The sequence below is a fragment of the Zingiber officinale genome, chromosome 2A, assembly GCF_018446385.1.
Source record: "Zingiber officinale cultivar Zhangliang chromosome 2A, Zo_v1.1, whole genome shotgun sequence".
NCBI classification, from domain to species: domain Eukaryota; kingdom Viridiplantae; phylum Streptophyta; class Magnoliopsida; order Zingiberales; family Zingiberaceae; genus Zingiber; species Zingiber officinale.
The window spans coordinates 60,384,193-60,397,230 of NC_055988.1; the positions used below are offsets into that span (position 1 = coordinate 60,384,193).

A 13,038-nucleotide genomic window follows, 5' to 3' on the forward strand; every position below is an offset into this window, starting at 1 on the left:
TCTTCATTTGTTTCATACCTGAGTTTGTTAGCCTGTAAACGTTGAACAGTCATTTCACAAGAGAAATATTTCCAAGTTATCAACACTGCAGATATAAGGTTAAAAGGCTTTAAACTTGATATACCGAAAGCTGGAATAGAGCAGGAGGCTATACTCACCAGAAAAATCCAAATTGATGCTGGAAATCATTGAAAAAGGGATGAGTAGATTCAAAACTCTACTAAGCTTGAACACCAACATCTCACGACTGGAAGCCCTAAGAATCGACCTGAAATCAGTCAAAAAATTGAAGATTTTGTGACTAAAAATTTACGCAGAAATAGGTTACAAAAAGGACTCTATTTGGGCAGAAACAAGCATAAAAAATATGTAAGGAACAAAACCCCTCAAATGATTTGAAAATGAGGGAGGCGGGGAGGCGAAGGGTGTTAGTGACAGTGGTGAGTACGCAGAGAAGAAGTTTGTCCAAGAGCAACAGAGATCTCTTCCTCCATCGCAGGTTCGGAAAATGACATTTAGAGAAGTTTGCAATTTTTCAGGAGGTCACAATCTAGAAAATGACATTTAGAGAAAAATTAAGTACCTTTTTGCCAATCATTCGCCCACCAGCACTATGAGCAAAGTATATATTGTAAAAGTGGCAGATGAAAGCTTGAGGATCCTTTTGAGATAGCTCCTCGAGATACTGGGAATAAGAAACACCAGGAGAAGAAGGCTCGGGAATCGTATGCCCTTGGTCCTTGAACCATTTTAGATCTTTAGCTAATTTTTCAGACCTTTCCAAGCCAGTACTCCTGAACTCAGCATCTATAATACAATGGTTATGTATATACTGAACTATGTTCCAAATACATAACACTAGTAAATTGCCACAATTTGCTTGTTCCTATAAATAAAATCAAATTTTCTTTAAAATATCATAGATAGTAGTTTATCTTATTATTTCATCATTAGATCCAAAAAGCAGCTACCATGCAAGCACAAGCGTGTTACTGATAGAAACTAACAAAACCAGACTATCAGTTAGAAAGCAACAAATGCCCTGTTTTATTCCAATTTCCTATCCTTATTTTGCAACTACTTGTAGCATCCATCAACTACTAAATTTTAACATAATATAATTTGCAGGCGACGCAACCACAAGAGGTCACCCACTGCCTTCATTTGGTTTGGATTGGGCTGGATTTTTTTGACAGTCCATACGGCTGAATTAATAAAAGAAAATTCAACTGATACATACAAACTTTATCCTATGTAGAAGTGTAGCTGAACCTTTCTTGTTGAGCCAAAGGATTTATAAAAATGATGACTTGTATACTTGAAGCAAAATCTACGCAGCAGTAAATATAACAGCTTTGAACGGTCAACGAAAACTTTAGCTGATGATGTTCAATTATTATATCTCAAAAGCTAATTTTGTCTGATTTCCCAATTGAATAAATCGCTTATCAGAGTTTGTGCTTTCTGTCCTCAATTAAACGTAAAAAGGTTAACAAGTAGAGACAACTAAGGACTTCATCAAAGATGGATACCAAAACTTACACCAGGGATAGGCGGCCTTCTGGATGATCGTTTCGAGGGTATCATAAATGATCTTGCTGTCGACTAGAAAACGGAGGTAGCCCTCGATGGACGGTTCCCACTTAGCGACGGGCGGCGATTTAGACTCCTTCTCGCCTTCCTTCGCCTGATCCTTGGTGTGCAGCCTCATAGCAACGGCCCTCATCTCGTCAACGAACGATTGGTCTCGGGAGGCCTGCCGCTTCTCCGGCATCTCTGCGGTGGTCGCCGTGACGACCATGGTGCGCAGGGGCTTCCGGTAGGAGGCCTCTCTCCGGTGACGGTGAGGGAGGGCGAAACGAACCGGACCAGAAAGGGAGGCAGGGATGAGGCGTGCTCGAGCACAGAAAGCTTGGGATTGGGAGATAGGAAGCGTGGAGGAGGCCATACTTATGCTTCAGCCGCTACTCTTCCTCCTCCTGTCCCAGGCTGCTGTTACAGCTACGGGGTAGCAGCAGTAGCAGTGGAGCCAAGAAGCTTGTGCTCCCTTCTCTTGCGGTCTGTTCCACGACATCAGCCACCCATTTCGTCGATCAACTGATCTGCCTCAGTGCGGGGATCGGATGTACGAGCTCACCTGCGAAGGCGACAAAGCCACCATCTCCATCGGCTCCACACACTACTTGATCACTCAGCTATCTTACAAAAGCGGCACGATCCGCTTGGTAGATCCGAAGTTTGCGAGCGGAAGCTGTGGCCTCCCTTCCCAATCTTTGTCACCCTCCGATCTTTCAAGCTCTGGCTTCGACCATTACCAAAATGGTTGGTGGGCAAGTTTCATGAGTTGTAGGAGAAGAATCGAGGCCCAGAGTTTGTATCAGCTTGTTCCTTGCTTGAGCAACAAAAACAACACTTTTGTCTATGTCGTTGTTGCAGATAAAGGAAATAGTTTGTCGTACCTTTATCCATCATGTCATTTTGTGTCGATGATTCCAGCGGCAAAAGTGAGGAGGCACTAGTGAGGAGGCAGCGAAGATGGATGAAAGTCGAGGTGACGAGGAGGAGACATTGGTGAGAAGGAGGCAACAAAGATGGCTGAAAGTCGAGGCGACAAGGAGGAGGCGGTGAAGATGAAAGTAGAGGCCGCGAGGAGGAGGTGGCGAGGCCGAAAGTTGAGGCGACGAAGAGGACGGCGAGGAAGGAGGCAGCGAAGAGGGTGGTGAGGAGGGAGGCGGCGAAGAGGGAGGCAGCGAAGAGGGTGGTGAGGAGGGAGGCGGCAAAGTAGGCGGTGAAGAGGGTGGTGAGAAGGGAGGCGGCAAAGAGGGCGGTGAGGAGGAGGCAGCGAAGAGTAGGGTTTTGGGAAAGAGACAGAAAAAAAAACAAGGCGTAAACAACACTGACAAAAAAATGACGAAGGAGAAAAAGTGGCGAAAGAAAAAACAATCGCATTCAACAACATTTAATAGACAACGGTTTTTAAAACCGTTGTCGTAATTCCAAAAAAACGCACATAGACAACAGTTTAAAAAAAACTATTGTCGTACCCTTTAAAAATCGTTGTCGTATCCCCAAAAAAATATAAATAGACAACAGTTTTTAAAAACCGTTGTAATAGGTCAAAAAAATTACTAAAAGACAACAGTTTTTGTTAAAACCGTTGTTAAAAGGCAAAAAGACAACGGTTTGGTATAAAACCGTTGTCGTTTGAGTGTTGTTGAATGACATTTTTCTTGTAGTGTCATGCTTGTATGTTGAGTGGAACCTTATTTCATGCTTCATGAACTTTCGGCCACAATTAGTTTAAAGGCCTAGGAAACTTATAACCTAACCTAATTATGCTCATGATGTTCCTTGTAATAATTGCTATGAAATTGGTTTAGGGTTCCCATGTTTTTATGACACTTGAAACCTAGTTCCAAGCTTTACAAGTTTCGGCCACAACAAGTTTAAGGGCCTAGGAAACTTAGAACCTAACCTAATTATGCTCATGATGTTCCTTGTAATAATTGCTATGAAATTGGTTTAGGGTTCCCATGTTTTTATGACACTTGAAACCTAGTTCCAAGCCTTAAAGGTTTCGGCCACAACAAGTTTAAGGGCCTAGGAAACTTAGAACCTAACCTAATTATGCTCATGATGTTCCTTGTAATAATTGCTATGAAATTGGTTTAGGGTTCCCATGTTTTTATGACACTTGAAATCTAGTTCCAAGCTTTACAAGTTTCGGCCACAACAAGTTTAAGGGCCTAGGAAACTTAGAACCTAACCTAATTATGCTCATGATGTTCCTTGTAATAATTGCTATGAAATTGGTTTAGGGTTCCCATGTTTTTATGACACTTGAAACCTAGTTCCAAGCCTTAAAGGTTTCGGCCACAACAAGTTTAAGGGCCTAGGAAACTTAGAACCTAACCTAATTATGCTCATGATGTTCCTTGTAATAATTGCTATGATATTGGTTTAGGGTTCACATGCTTGTATGTTGCTTTTTACCCAATGTAATGCTTGATGGTATTCGACCATGACCAGTTTATAAGCTTAGGAAACCTAGAACCTAAACTAAGCATGCTCATGATGTTATTGTGATACATGATACGATATTGGTTTAGGGTTCACATGCTTGTATGTTGATTTTTAACCTAAGTCACAACTATATGTTTCGGCCACTATATGATATTAGGGTTAGAGTACTAAATATGATTCCTATGTATCTCACATGCAATGTTTTATGATGTGGTAAGAGCTTGCTATGCTTCTATGTTTAATTATGTATACTTATGATCTATGCATGTTGGTAATCCTTATGATGTGCTGTGTGTCCAAGTTATGCATGCTATTTATGATGAGCTGTGTGCCCAAATTATGCATGATATTATGATGAGCTGTGTGCCCAAATTATGCATGCTATTTATGATGAGCTGTGTGCCCAAATTATGCATGCTTTTATGATGAGTTGTGTGCCCAAACTATGCATGTATTTATGATGTGCTGTGTGCCCAAATTATACATGCTATTATGATGAGCTGTGTGCCCAAATTTTGTATGGTATGATATGATAAGAAATATGATGTGCATGAAATAATAATAACCATGATATGTATGACATGCTACTTTACTTTATATGGCTTGTACCAAGGGTCGGCTCCTTAAGCGCCCCGGGGTCGATGGACTACGAAACGGGCCTCGTTAGGGATGAGTTCCTAAGTGCCCCTTGGTCGATGGACTAAGAAACGGGCCTAGTATATATGCCTTGTAGGGTTCAAGACTTGCTACCTTGGACCTACTTAGGACGCGCGCATTTATGTATGTGGTACAAGCCGGGGCCCTAATCATGTTGAGATTATGTTTAAGTATGTATGTAATAAGTTTTCAAAAGACATGTTGCATATATTTTTCATGATATATGTTTTTGAAAGTCATCTCGCATAACACTTTATGATTATGTTATGATATGCCATGATACTTATGATTATGTTATGTTATGCTAGTATGCACTTTATGATTATACCATGATATGCCATGATGCTTATGATTATATTATATTAAGCTAGGATGCTCTTTATGATATGCCATGATATCTTACGATTATGTTACGATATGATGCTTCTATACATGATATGATGAGTTGTCTTTATGCTTTATGCCTTGGTGATTATGCTATACTATACGATTTTTGTGAGTAGGAAAGGATCTTACTGAGCCTTGTGTGCTCATAGTTTACTTTCCTTGTACCACAAATAAGGACAAAGAATGGATGTACTAAGGGAGCAGCAGGAGGGGGCAAGAAGGACGTGTGTAGTAGTGACTCGGCTAAAGAGAAAGACCTACTTCTAGTTAATAAGAATTATGCTTATGTCGTTCTTTTATGACTCCATAACATTTCATCATGCTTATTAGTATTATGGCTTAAATTTATGTTAAGCATGCTATGTGACTTTTTATGATAGGTAGTTAGTGATGATGATTTGAAAAGAAAAGGAAAAGATTTAAAAAGAAAAAAAAAATATACTTCAGACAAGACTTCCGCTGTTTTAAGAAGATAAGATAAGTAACCCCTGTCAGCTTAAGCAGGAAGGGGCAGGGTGTTACAGTTTGGTATCAGAGCCAAGTTTAGCCTTTTCACTACACACATGTCAAGCCTCCATCCTGCCGCTCCAAGTAAGAATCTATATGCTTAATTTAATTCTACTATGATGCTTTAATATTATGCATGTTTACTTATTCTTTGATGATGATAAGTCACAATTCTAGTTTAGGTATGCATGATGGTAGGATAATAATAATATTGATCTTTTGTTAGCCTGGATAGAAATAACGATAATTTATTGTCAATTAATGAAGATAAGCATGGCTAGGAGACGTACTACCCGAGCAGATGAGACAGCGACTCCACCAGATCTGACCCAGGTAGTTACTGACCTCCAGCATCAGATCACGAAGCAACAACAGCAGATCCCCATAGTTGCACCAGTACCACCGATAGCCCCTGTCCCAGTGGTCCGACAGGAGACCTACTTGATACAGTGGCTAAGGCTGAAGCCGGAAAACTTCCCAGGTACTTGCGAGCCATGGGACGCTCAGGCCTGGTTCAAGACAGTGGAAAGCATAGTGGAATTACTGACTGGCCCGTATCAGAAAAGATCAAATGTGTATCATTCTGCTTTTCCGGAGACGCAAGAATGTGGTGGGAAAGAGTAAAGGCAAAGAGACAGATTAATCTGATGAACTGGACGGACTTCGTGACAGAGTTATTCGAAGAGTTCTTCCATATGCAAGTGACGAACCGGCATTACGACGAGTTCACCGAGTTTCGGCAAGGTGACCTATCAGTGAACGAAGCAGTAAAGCGCTTCAACCATCTGGCACGCCTATGTCGATGCTGAAGATGCTTCGACCCGAGATAGCACTGAACGTGGCCGGCGGAATTAATAGACCGCAGACTACAGAGGAATTGGTCAGCAGTGCCCTAATCACAGAACATTATCAGAAAGCGATGAACGAGAATAAGAGTCAGGCCCGAACAGAAGGACAGAGACCCTCAGGTACCGAAACAAGCTGGAAAGGGACCTCTATCGGAAAAAGGAAACAATGGGACAATGCTAAAGGTGGCTCAGTGAATAAGCAACCGAAATACCCCCAGTGCACTATTTGCGGAAAGCTGCATTCCGGAGTATGTCACAAGGGTACAAGAAGGTGCTATAATTGCGGAGGGGAAGGACATCTGGCCAGAGACTGCACTAACCAGTTTCAGGCACCACCCCAGCAGAATAACCAGAACAAGAGTGCCCCCTCACAACTACATCAGATGCAAGCTGCTATTGAAGGAACACCGATTAGCCAACGGAGATTGGAAGCCCTGCCAACTACAACGAACGCCAGGGTTTTCTTGCTTACTAAAGAAGATGTGGCGAGCGCCTCTACTGTCGTTACAGGTCAGCTGCCTATTTTCAGTCAGTATGCTATAGTATTATTTGATACTGGGGTGACACACTCGTTCGTCTCAGCACCATTTACAAAGAAATTAGACATGCCACCCCAAACACTAAATGGCACATTCTTAACAACACTACCATCCGGGGAAGTTATACCATCAGATCATATGCTGCGGTCCGTACCTATTCGAATCACAGACAGGGAACACTACTGCAATCTGATAGTACTCGACATGCGGGATTATGACATTATACTGGGCATGGACTTCCTGAGCAAGTACGGCGCTTCAATCGAGTGCCGTAAGAGAAAGGTAGTCTTCCGACTTGAAGCTGAACCGATGTTTGAATTCATTGGGGAACATGGGAAAGAAACTGAAAGATTCTTATCAGCTGTAAAGGCACAGAGGATGTTAGACAAAGGATGTACTGGATTTCTAGCGCACGTGGTTGATACAAGTCAAACCAGGGGTCAGAAGCTAGAAGAGGTCAGGGTGGTATGCAACTATCCAGAAGTATTTCCCGATGAACTACCGGGATTAGCCCCTGATAGAGAAATAGAATTTATGATCGAATTAGTTCCTGGTACTAAACCAATCTCTAAAGCACCTTACCGGATGGCGTCGACTGAGTTGAAGGAACTTCAAGAACAGCTACGGGAGTTACTCGACAAGGGACTTATTCGCCCTAGTCACTCTCCATGGGGAGCTCCGGTACTGTTTGTGAAAAAGAAGGATGGGTCTATGCGAATGTGTATAGACTATCGAGCGCAGAACAACGTGACAATCAAGAACAGATACCCCTTCCACGGATCGACGATTTGTTCGACCAATTGAAGGGAGAAACTATCTTCTCGAAGATTGACCTAAGGTCCGACTATCATCAAGTGAAAGTGAAACAAGATGATATACCAAAGACAGCCTTTCGAACAAGATACGGACACTATGAGTTCGTAGTTATGCCCTTCGGAGTGAGAAATGCCCCTGCTGTGTTCATGGATTTGATGAATCGGGTATTTGCAGCATATCTCGATAAATTTGTAATCGTCTTCATTGACGATATTCTCATCTATTCAAGAGCCCAGGAAGAACATGTCGAACATCTGAATATTGTATTGCAGATCCTCCGAGAAAAACAACTATATGCAAAGTTCTCTAAATGCGAGTTCTGGCTAGACCGAGTAATATTCTTGGGTCATGTCATCTCCAAGGATGGAGTCATGGTAGATCCAAGCAAGATTGAAGCCGTAAGTAACTGGAACAGGCCAAAGAATGCTAGTGAAATTAGAAGTTTTCTCGGACTACGGGCTACTACAGGAAGTTCGTAGAGGATTTCTCCAAAATTGCAGCCCCTATGACGGTTCTCACCAAGAAAAACAAAAAGTACGAATGGACAGATGACTGTGAGAAGAGTTTTACGGAACTGAAACGGAGACTGACCAGTGCTCCGATCCTTACTCTTCCGAAAAGTAACAAAGGCTTTGATATGTATAGCGATGCTTCCTTACTAGGACTTGGAGTTGTACTCATGTAAGACGGCAAAGTCATCGCCTATGCCTCTAGACAACTCAAAGAGCATGAAAGAAATTACCCCATTAATGATTTAGAACTAGCAGCGGTGGTCTTCGCTCTAAAAACATGGAGGCATTACTTATATGGAGCCCAGTGCAGGATTTATACAGACCACCAGAGTCTGAAATATTTCTTCACGCAGAAAGACCTAAATATGAGACAACGCAGATGGCTCGAGCTAGTCAAGGATTACGATTGTGAAATCTTTTATCATCCCGGAAAAGCGAACAAGGTGGTCGATGCACTTAGCAGGAAGTCCGGTACCACCTGACATCGCTATTCTAAGTTCGAGGATGAACTTTCTATGAGGTATGGGGTACTGTAACACCCATGAAATTATAAGATAAGTATATGGGTGTTATTTTTTTTCTTTAGAGCATAGAAATAAAAAGAATAAGAGAAAAGAAAAAATAGAAACCAAAATAGAATAAGAAGAGGTGAGGTCAAGGATTTGAACCTTGAACCTCCCACAAGTAATAGGGTTAAATTAGTGGATGGAACCACTAGAGTAAAGAATGATAAGTGAATAAAAGAGAATGGAAATGGTAGTTAAAGGAGAGAAGATGGTTAAGTAAACGAGCAAGAGAAAACCAAGTAGCTTACTTTCTCTTCCTCTTGGTTAAGAGAAGAAGCAAGCAAAAGATAAATTGCCTACTTCCCTCCCTCTCTCTATTTTCGTGGGAATTAAAGGAATGAGGGAAAAGAGGAGTTGAGGGAATGAATGAAGACATGCTTCATTTAAATAGGAATAAATAGGATTGGGAGAAGAAAAGCAAGGGATTTAATTCTTCTTCTTCCTCCTTCCTTCTCCTTCTTCATTCTCCACTGAAACCAAGAGCCCCTCCCTCTCCTTATTCCAAAAGCTAAGCTAAGTTCCTCTCCAAGAAAACTAATTTACGAGAAGAAGCCTTCAAGATCTACCCCTTCCAAGCAAGAGAAACAAAAGGAGGTGCAAGAAGAAGAAGCTCTCTCCTTCCTTTGCACCTAGGATACCTTTTTCCTTAAGAAAAACCACAAGAGAAAGGAAGTAAGTATCCCCTCACCTGTGGTACAAGTAGTTCATAGGTGATTTCATTTATGAAAATAGATTTCTAAAAACCTAAGGGGTGATCCATGGTAAGTTCGGCCAACAAGAAGAGGGACCCTAGAAAAGATTAGACCCTAAATATGCTCACCATGTTTTTCTTATGATATGAACCCTTGATAAGAGCTTTGCTTAATATTCTCCTACTTGTATGTTGCTTAGAATTTGAATTTTCTCTCTTTAAACTTTCGGCCAAGACAAGATTAAGGGCCTAGGAGAACTTAAAACCTAAACCAAGCATTCTATGATTTTTCCTTATGATAGAATATGAAGTAACATGATTTTTCTCATGCTTGTATGTTGGGTGGAACCTTATTTCATGCTTCATGAACTTTCGGCCACAATTAGTTTAAAGGCCTAGGAAACTTAGAACCTAACCTAATTATGCTCATGATGTTCGTTGTAATAATTGCTATGAAATTGGTTTAGGGTTCCCATGTTTTTATGATACTTGAAACCTAGTTCCAAGCTTTACAAGTTTCGGCCACAACAAGTTTAAGGGCCTAGAAAACTTAGAACCTAACCTAATTATGCTCATGATGTTCCTTGTAATAATTGCTATGAAATTGGTTTAGGGTTCCCATGTTTTTATGACACTTGAAACCTAGTTCCAAGCCTTAAAGGTTTCGGCCACAACAAGTTTAAGGGCCTAGGAAACTTAGAACCTAACCTAATTATGCTCATGATGTTCCTTGTAATAATTGCTATGAAATTGGTTTAGGGTTCCCATGTTTTTATGACACTTGAAACCTAGTTCCAAGCTTTACAAGTTTCGGCCACAACAAGTTTAAGGGCCTAGGAAACTTAGAACCTAACCTAATTTTGCTCATGATGTTCATTGTAATAATTGCTATGAAATTGGTTTTGGGTTCCCATGTTTTTATGACACTTGAAACCTAGTTCCAAGCCTTAAAGGTTTCGGCCACAACAAGTTTAAGGGCCTAGGAAACTTAGAACCTAACCTAATTATGCTCATGATGTTTCTTGTAATAATTGCTATGTTATTGGTTTAGGGTTCACATGCTTGTATGTTGCTTTTTACCCAATGTAATGCTTGATGTTATTCGGCCATGACCAGTTTATAAGCTTAGGAAACCTAGAACCTAAACTAAGCAGGCTCATGATGTTATTGTGATACATGATACGATATTGGTTTAGGGTTCATGTAACACCCCTAGAAAGCCTAAATAAAAGTAAGGGCAATGAGAGTACGAATGTAATGAAAAGAATGTGTAGATAGTCTACGTTGTATGTTACGATGGGAAGGATTTAGATGATTATGAAAGAAAATAAAGTTGAGAATATAAATCATCTATGCATGATTTATAATGTATGGAATTAATGTAGACAAAAGGAAGAAATATGAATACATGTATGAAATATTTATGCATAATGCATAATAGGGTAATATGTGAATTATTATGTACAAAAGAAAATAAAACGTTAGAAGAGAGATTGAACCTTGGATCTCTTGTAAGGAACATGTATAGGATACCAAAGGGGATAGGAGAATTATTGATAAGGAGAGAGAGGACTAAGTAGTTAAGAATAAGAAAGGATTCTTTTTACTTAAAAGGAAAAGGAAGTAAAAAAAAAATATGTTAGGAGAAGGATTTGATCCTTGGTTCTCTGGTGTATGCATGCATGTGTTAACCAAGTGGGATAGGAGAGGATATTGTAAGAGGAGAGATAGGAATTTGTATTAAAGGAAAGAAAAGAGAGAAATTAAGGGAGAACTCAAGAAGCATCTTCTCTAGAATATTCTTGTCATTTAAGGGGAGAAATGAATAGGGAGGATGAATCAAGTCAAGTTCCCTCCCCTCCTTTTAGTATAAATAGGCATGGAGAGGGGCTTCAACTTCATCCTCAACCCACTCATCCTCCTCTCCTCCCTTTGTGCCGAGACCTCCCTCTCCCTCTCTTTTCTTCTTGTTGCCAAGCAACACAAGAGGAAGGAAGCTCCTCTTCCTCCTCACTCCCTCCCTCTTCTTTCTTCCTTGTTGTTGCCGAGCAACACAAGAGGGAGAAGCTTCTTCTTCCTCCCCTCTCCACCAAAAGACCTAGTCACTCCTTTCCCTCCATTGGTGCTGAACCTAGCAAGCAAGAAGAAAGGTCCAAGCAAGTTCTCAATTCTAGGAAACTTAAGCGAAGAAGGTAAGTTTCCCCTCACCTGTGGTACAAGGCTTTTATGTGATTTTCGGATTTATAAGGATTAGAAAACCTAGGAAAGAATTTAAGAAAATTCGGCTAAAGAAAAGGTTTTCAAATCTAGGATGATTTAAACAAGACCTCATTTCATGATAAGATTTTCTATGCTATGTAGAAGGATTCCTTTCCATGATTTTATATTGATATGATGTATGATCAGAGGAGTATCTAACCTTAGGATTTCAACCAAAAATATTTTAAAGAGGTGAGTAAGATTATTGTCTAACCGAACTAGTGCAAGGTTCCTTCTATGAAATGCTAAACATAATGTTATGTAATATGCCATGATATGTGATAGCATAGGAAATGCTAAACATAATGAGGAGAAAATGAAATTATGTTATATGCCATGATATGTGATAGCATAGGAAATGCTATACATAATGTTATGTAATATGCCATGATATGTGATAGCATAGGAAATGCTAAACATAATGAGGAGAAAATGAAATTATGTTATATGCCATGATATGTGATAGCATAGGAAAAGCTATACATAATGTTATGTAATATGCCATGATATGTGATAGCATAGGAAATGCTAAACATAATGAGGAGAAAATGAAATTATGTTATATGCCATGATATGTGATAGCATAGGAAATGCATACATAATGTTATGTAATATGCCATGATATGTGATAGCATAGGAAATGCTAAACATAATGAGGAGAAAATGAAATTATGTTATATGCCATGATATGTGATAGCATAGGAAATGCTATACATAATGTTATGTAATATGCCATGATATGTGATAGCATAGGAAATGCTAAACATAATGAGGAGAAAATGAAATTATGTTATATGCCATGATATGTGATAGCATAGGAAATGCTATACATAATGTTATGTAATATGTCATGATATGTGATAGCATAAGGAAATGCTATACAAAATGAAGAAATGAAATTATGTTATGTAATATGCCATGATATGTGATAGCATAGGAAATGCTATACATAATGAGAAGAAATGAAGTTATGTTATGATATGTGATAGCATAGAAAATGTTATACGTAATGAAAAGAAATGAAGATTATGATATGTGATAGCATAGAAAATGCTATACATAATGAAAAGAAATGAAGTTATGTTATGATATATGATAGCATAGAAAATGCTATACATAATGAGAAGAAATGAAGTTATGTTATGATATGTGATAGCATAGAAAATGCTATACATAATGAAAAGAAATGAAGTTATGTTATGATATGTGATAGCATAAAAAATGCTATACATA

General features: G+C 39.6%; 1 protein-coding gene across 1 annotated transcript; it reads right to left on the bottom strand.

The window, feature by feature from the left end:
• Positions 1-256: 256 nt before the first annotated feature.
• On the bottom strand, positions 257-1,952 carry LOC122039657 (heme oxygenase 1, chloroplastic-like). Its single transcript, XM_042599161.1, has 3 exons — positions 1,543-1,952; positions 584-807; positions 257-268 (listed from the first exon to the last, which is right to left on the bottom strand). The coding sequence occupies exons 1-3, from the start codon at positions 1,946-1,948 to the stop codon at positions 257-259; spliced, it is 642 nt and encodes a 213-aa protein (XP_042455095.1). The 5' UTR covers positions 1,949-1,952.
• Positions 1,953-13,038: the final 11,086 nt, after the last annotated feature.

Coding starts and splice junctions, on each gene's coding strand:
- LOC122039657 (XM_042599161.1), bottom strand. CDS start 1,948: ATGGCCTCCTCCACGCTTCCTATCTCCCAATCCCAAGCTTTCTGTGCT. Junction 808..1,542: donor GAAGGCCGCCTATCCCTGGT/GTAAGTTTTGGT, acceptor ATTGTATTATAG/ATGCTGAGTTCAGGAGTACT.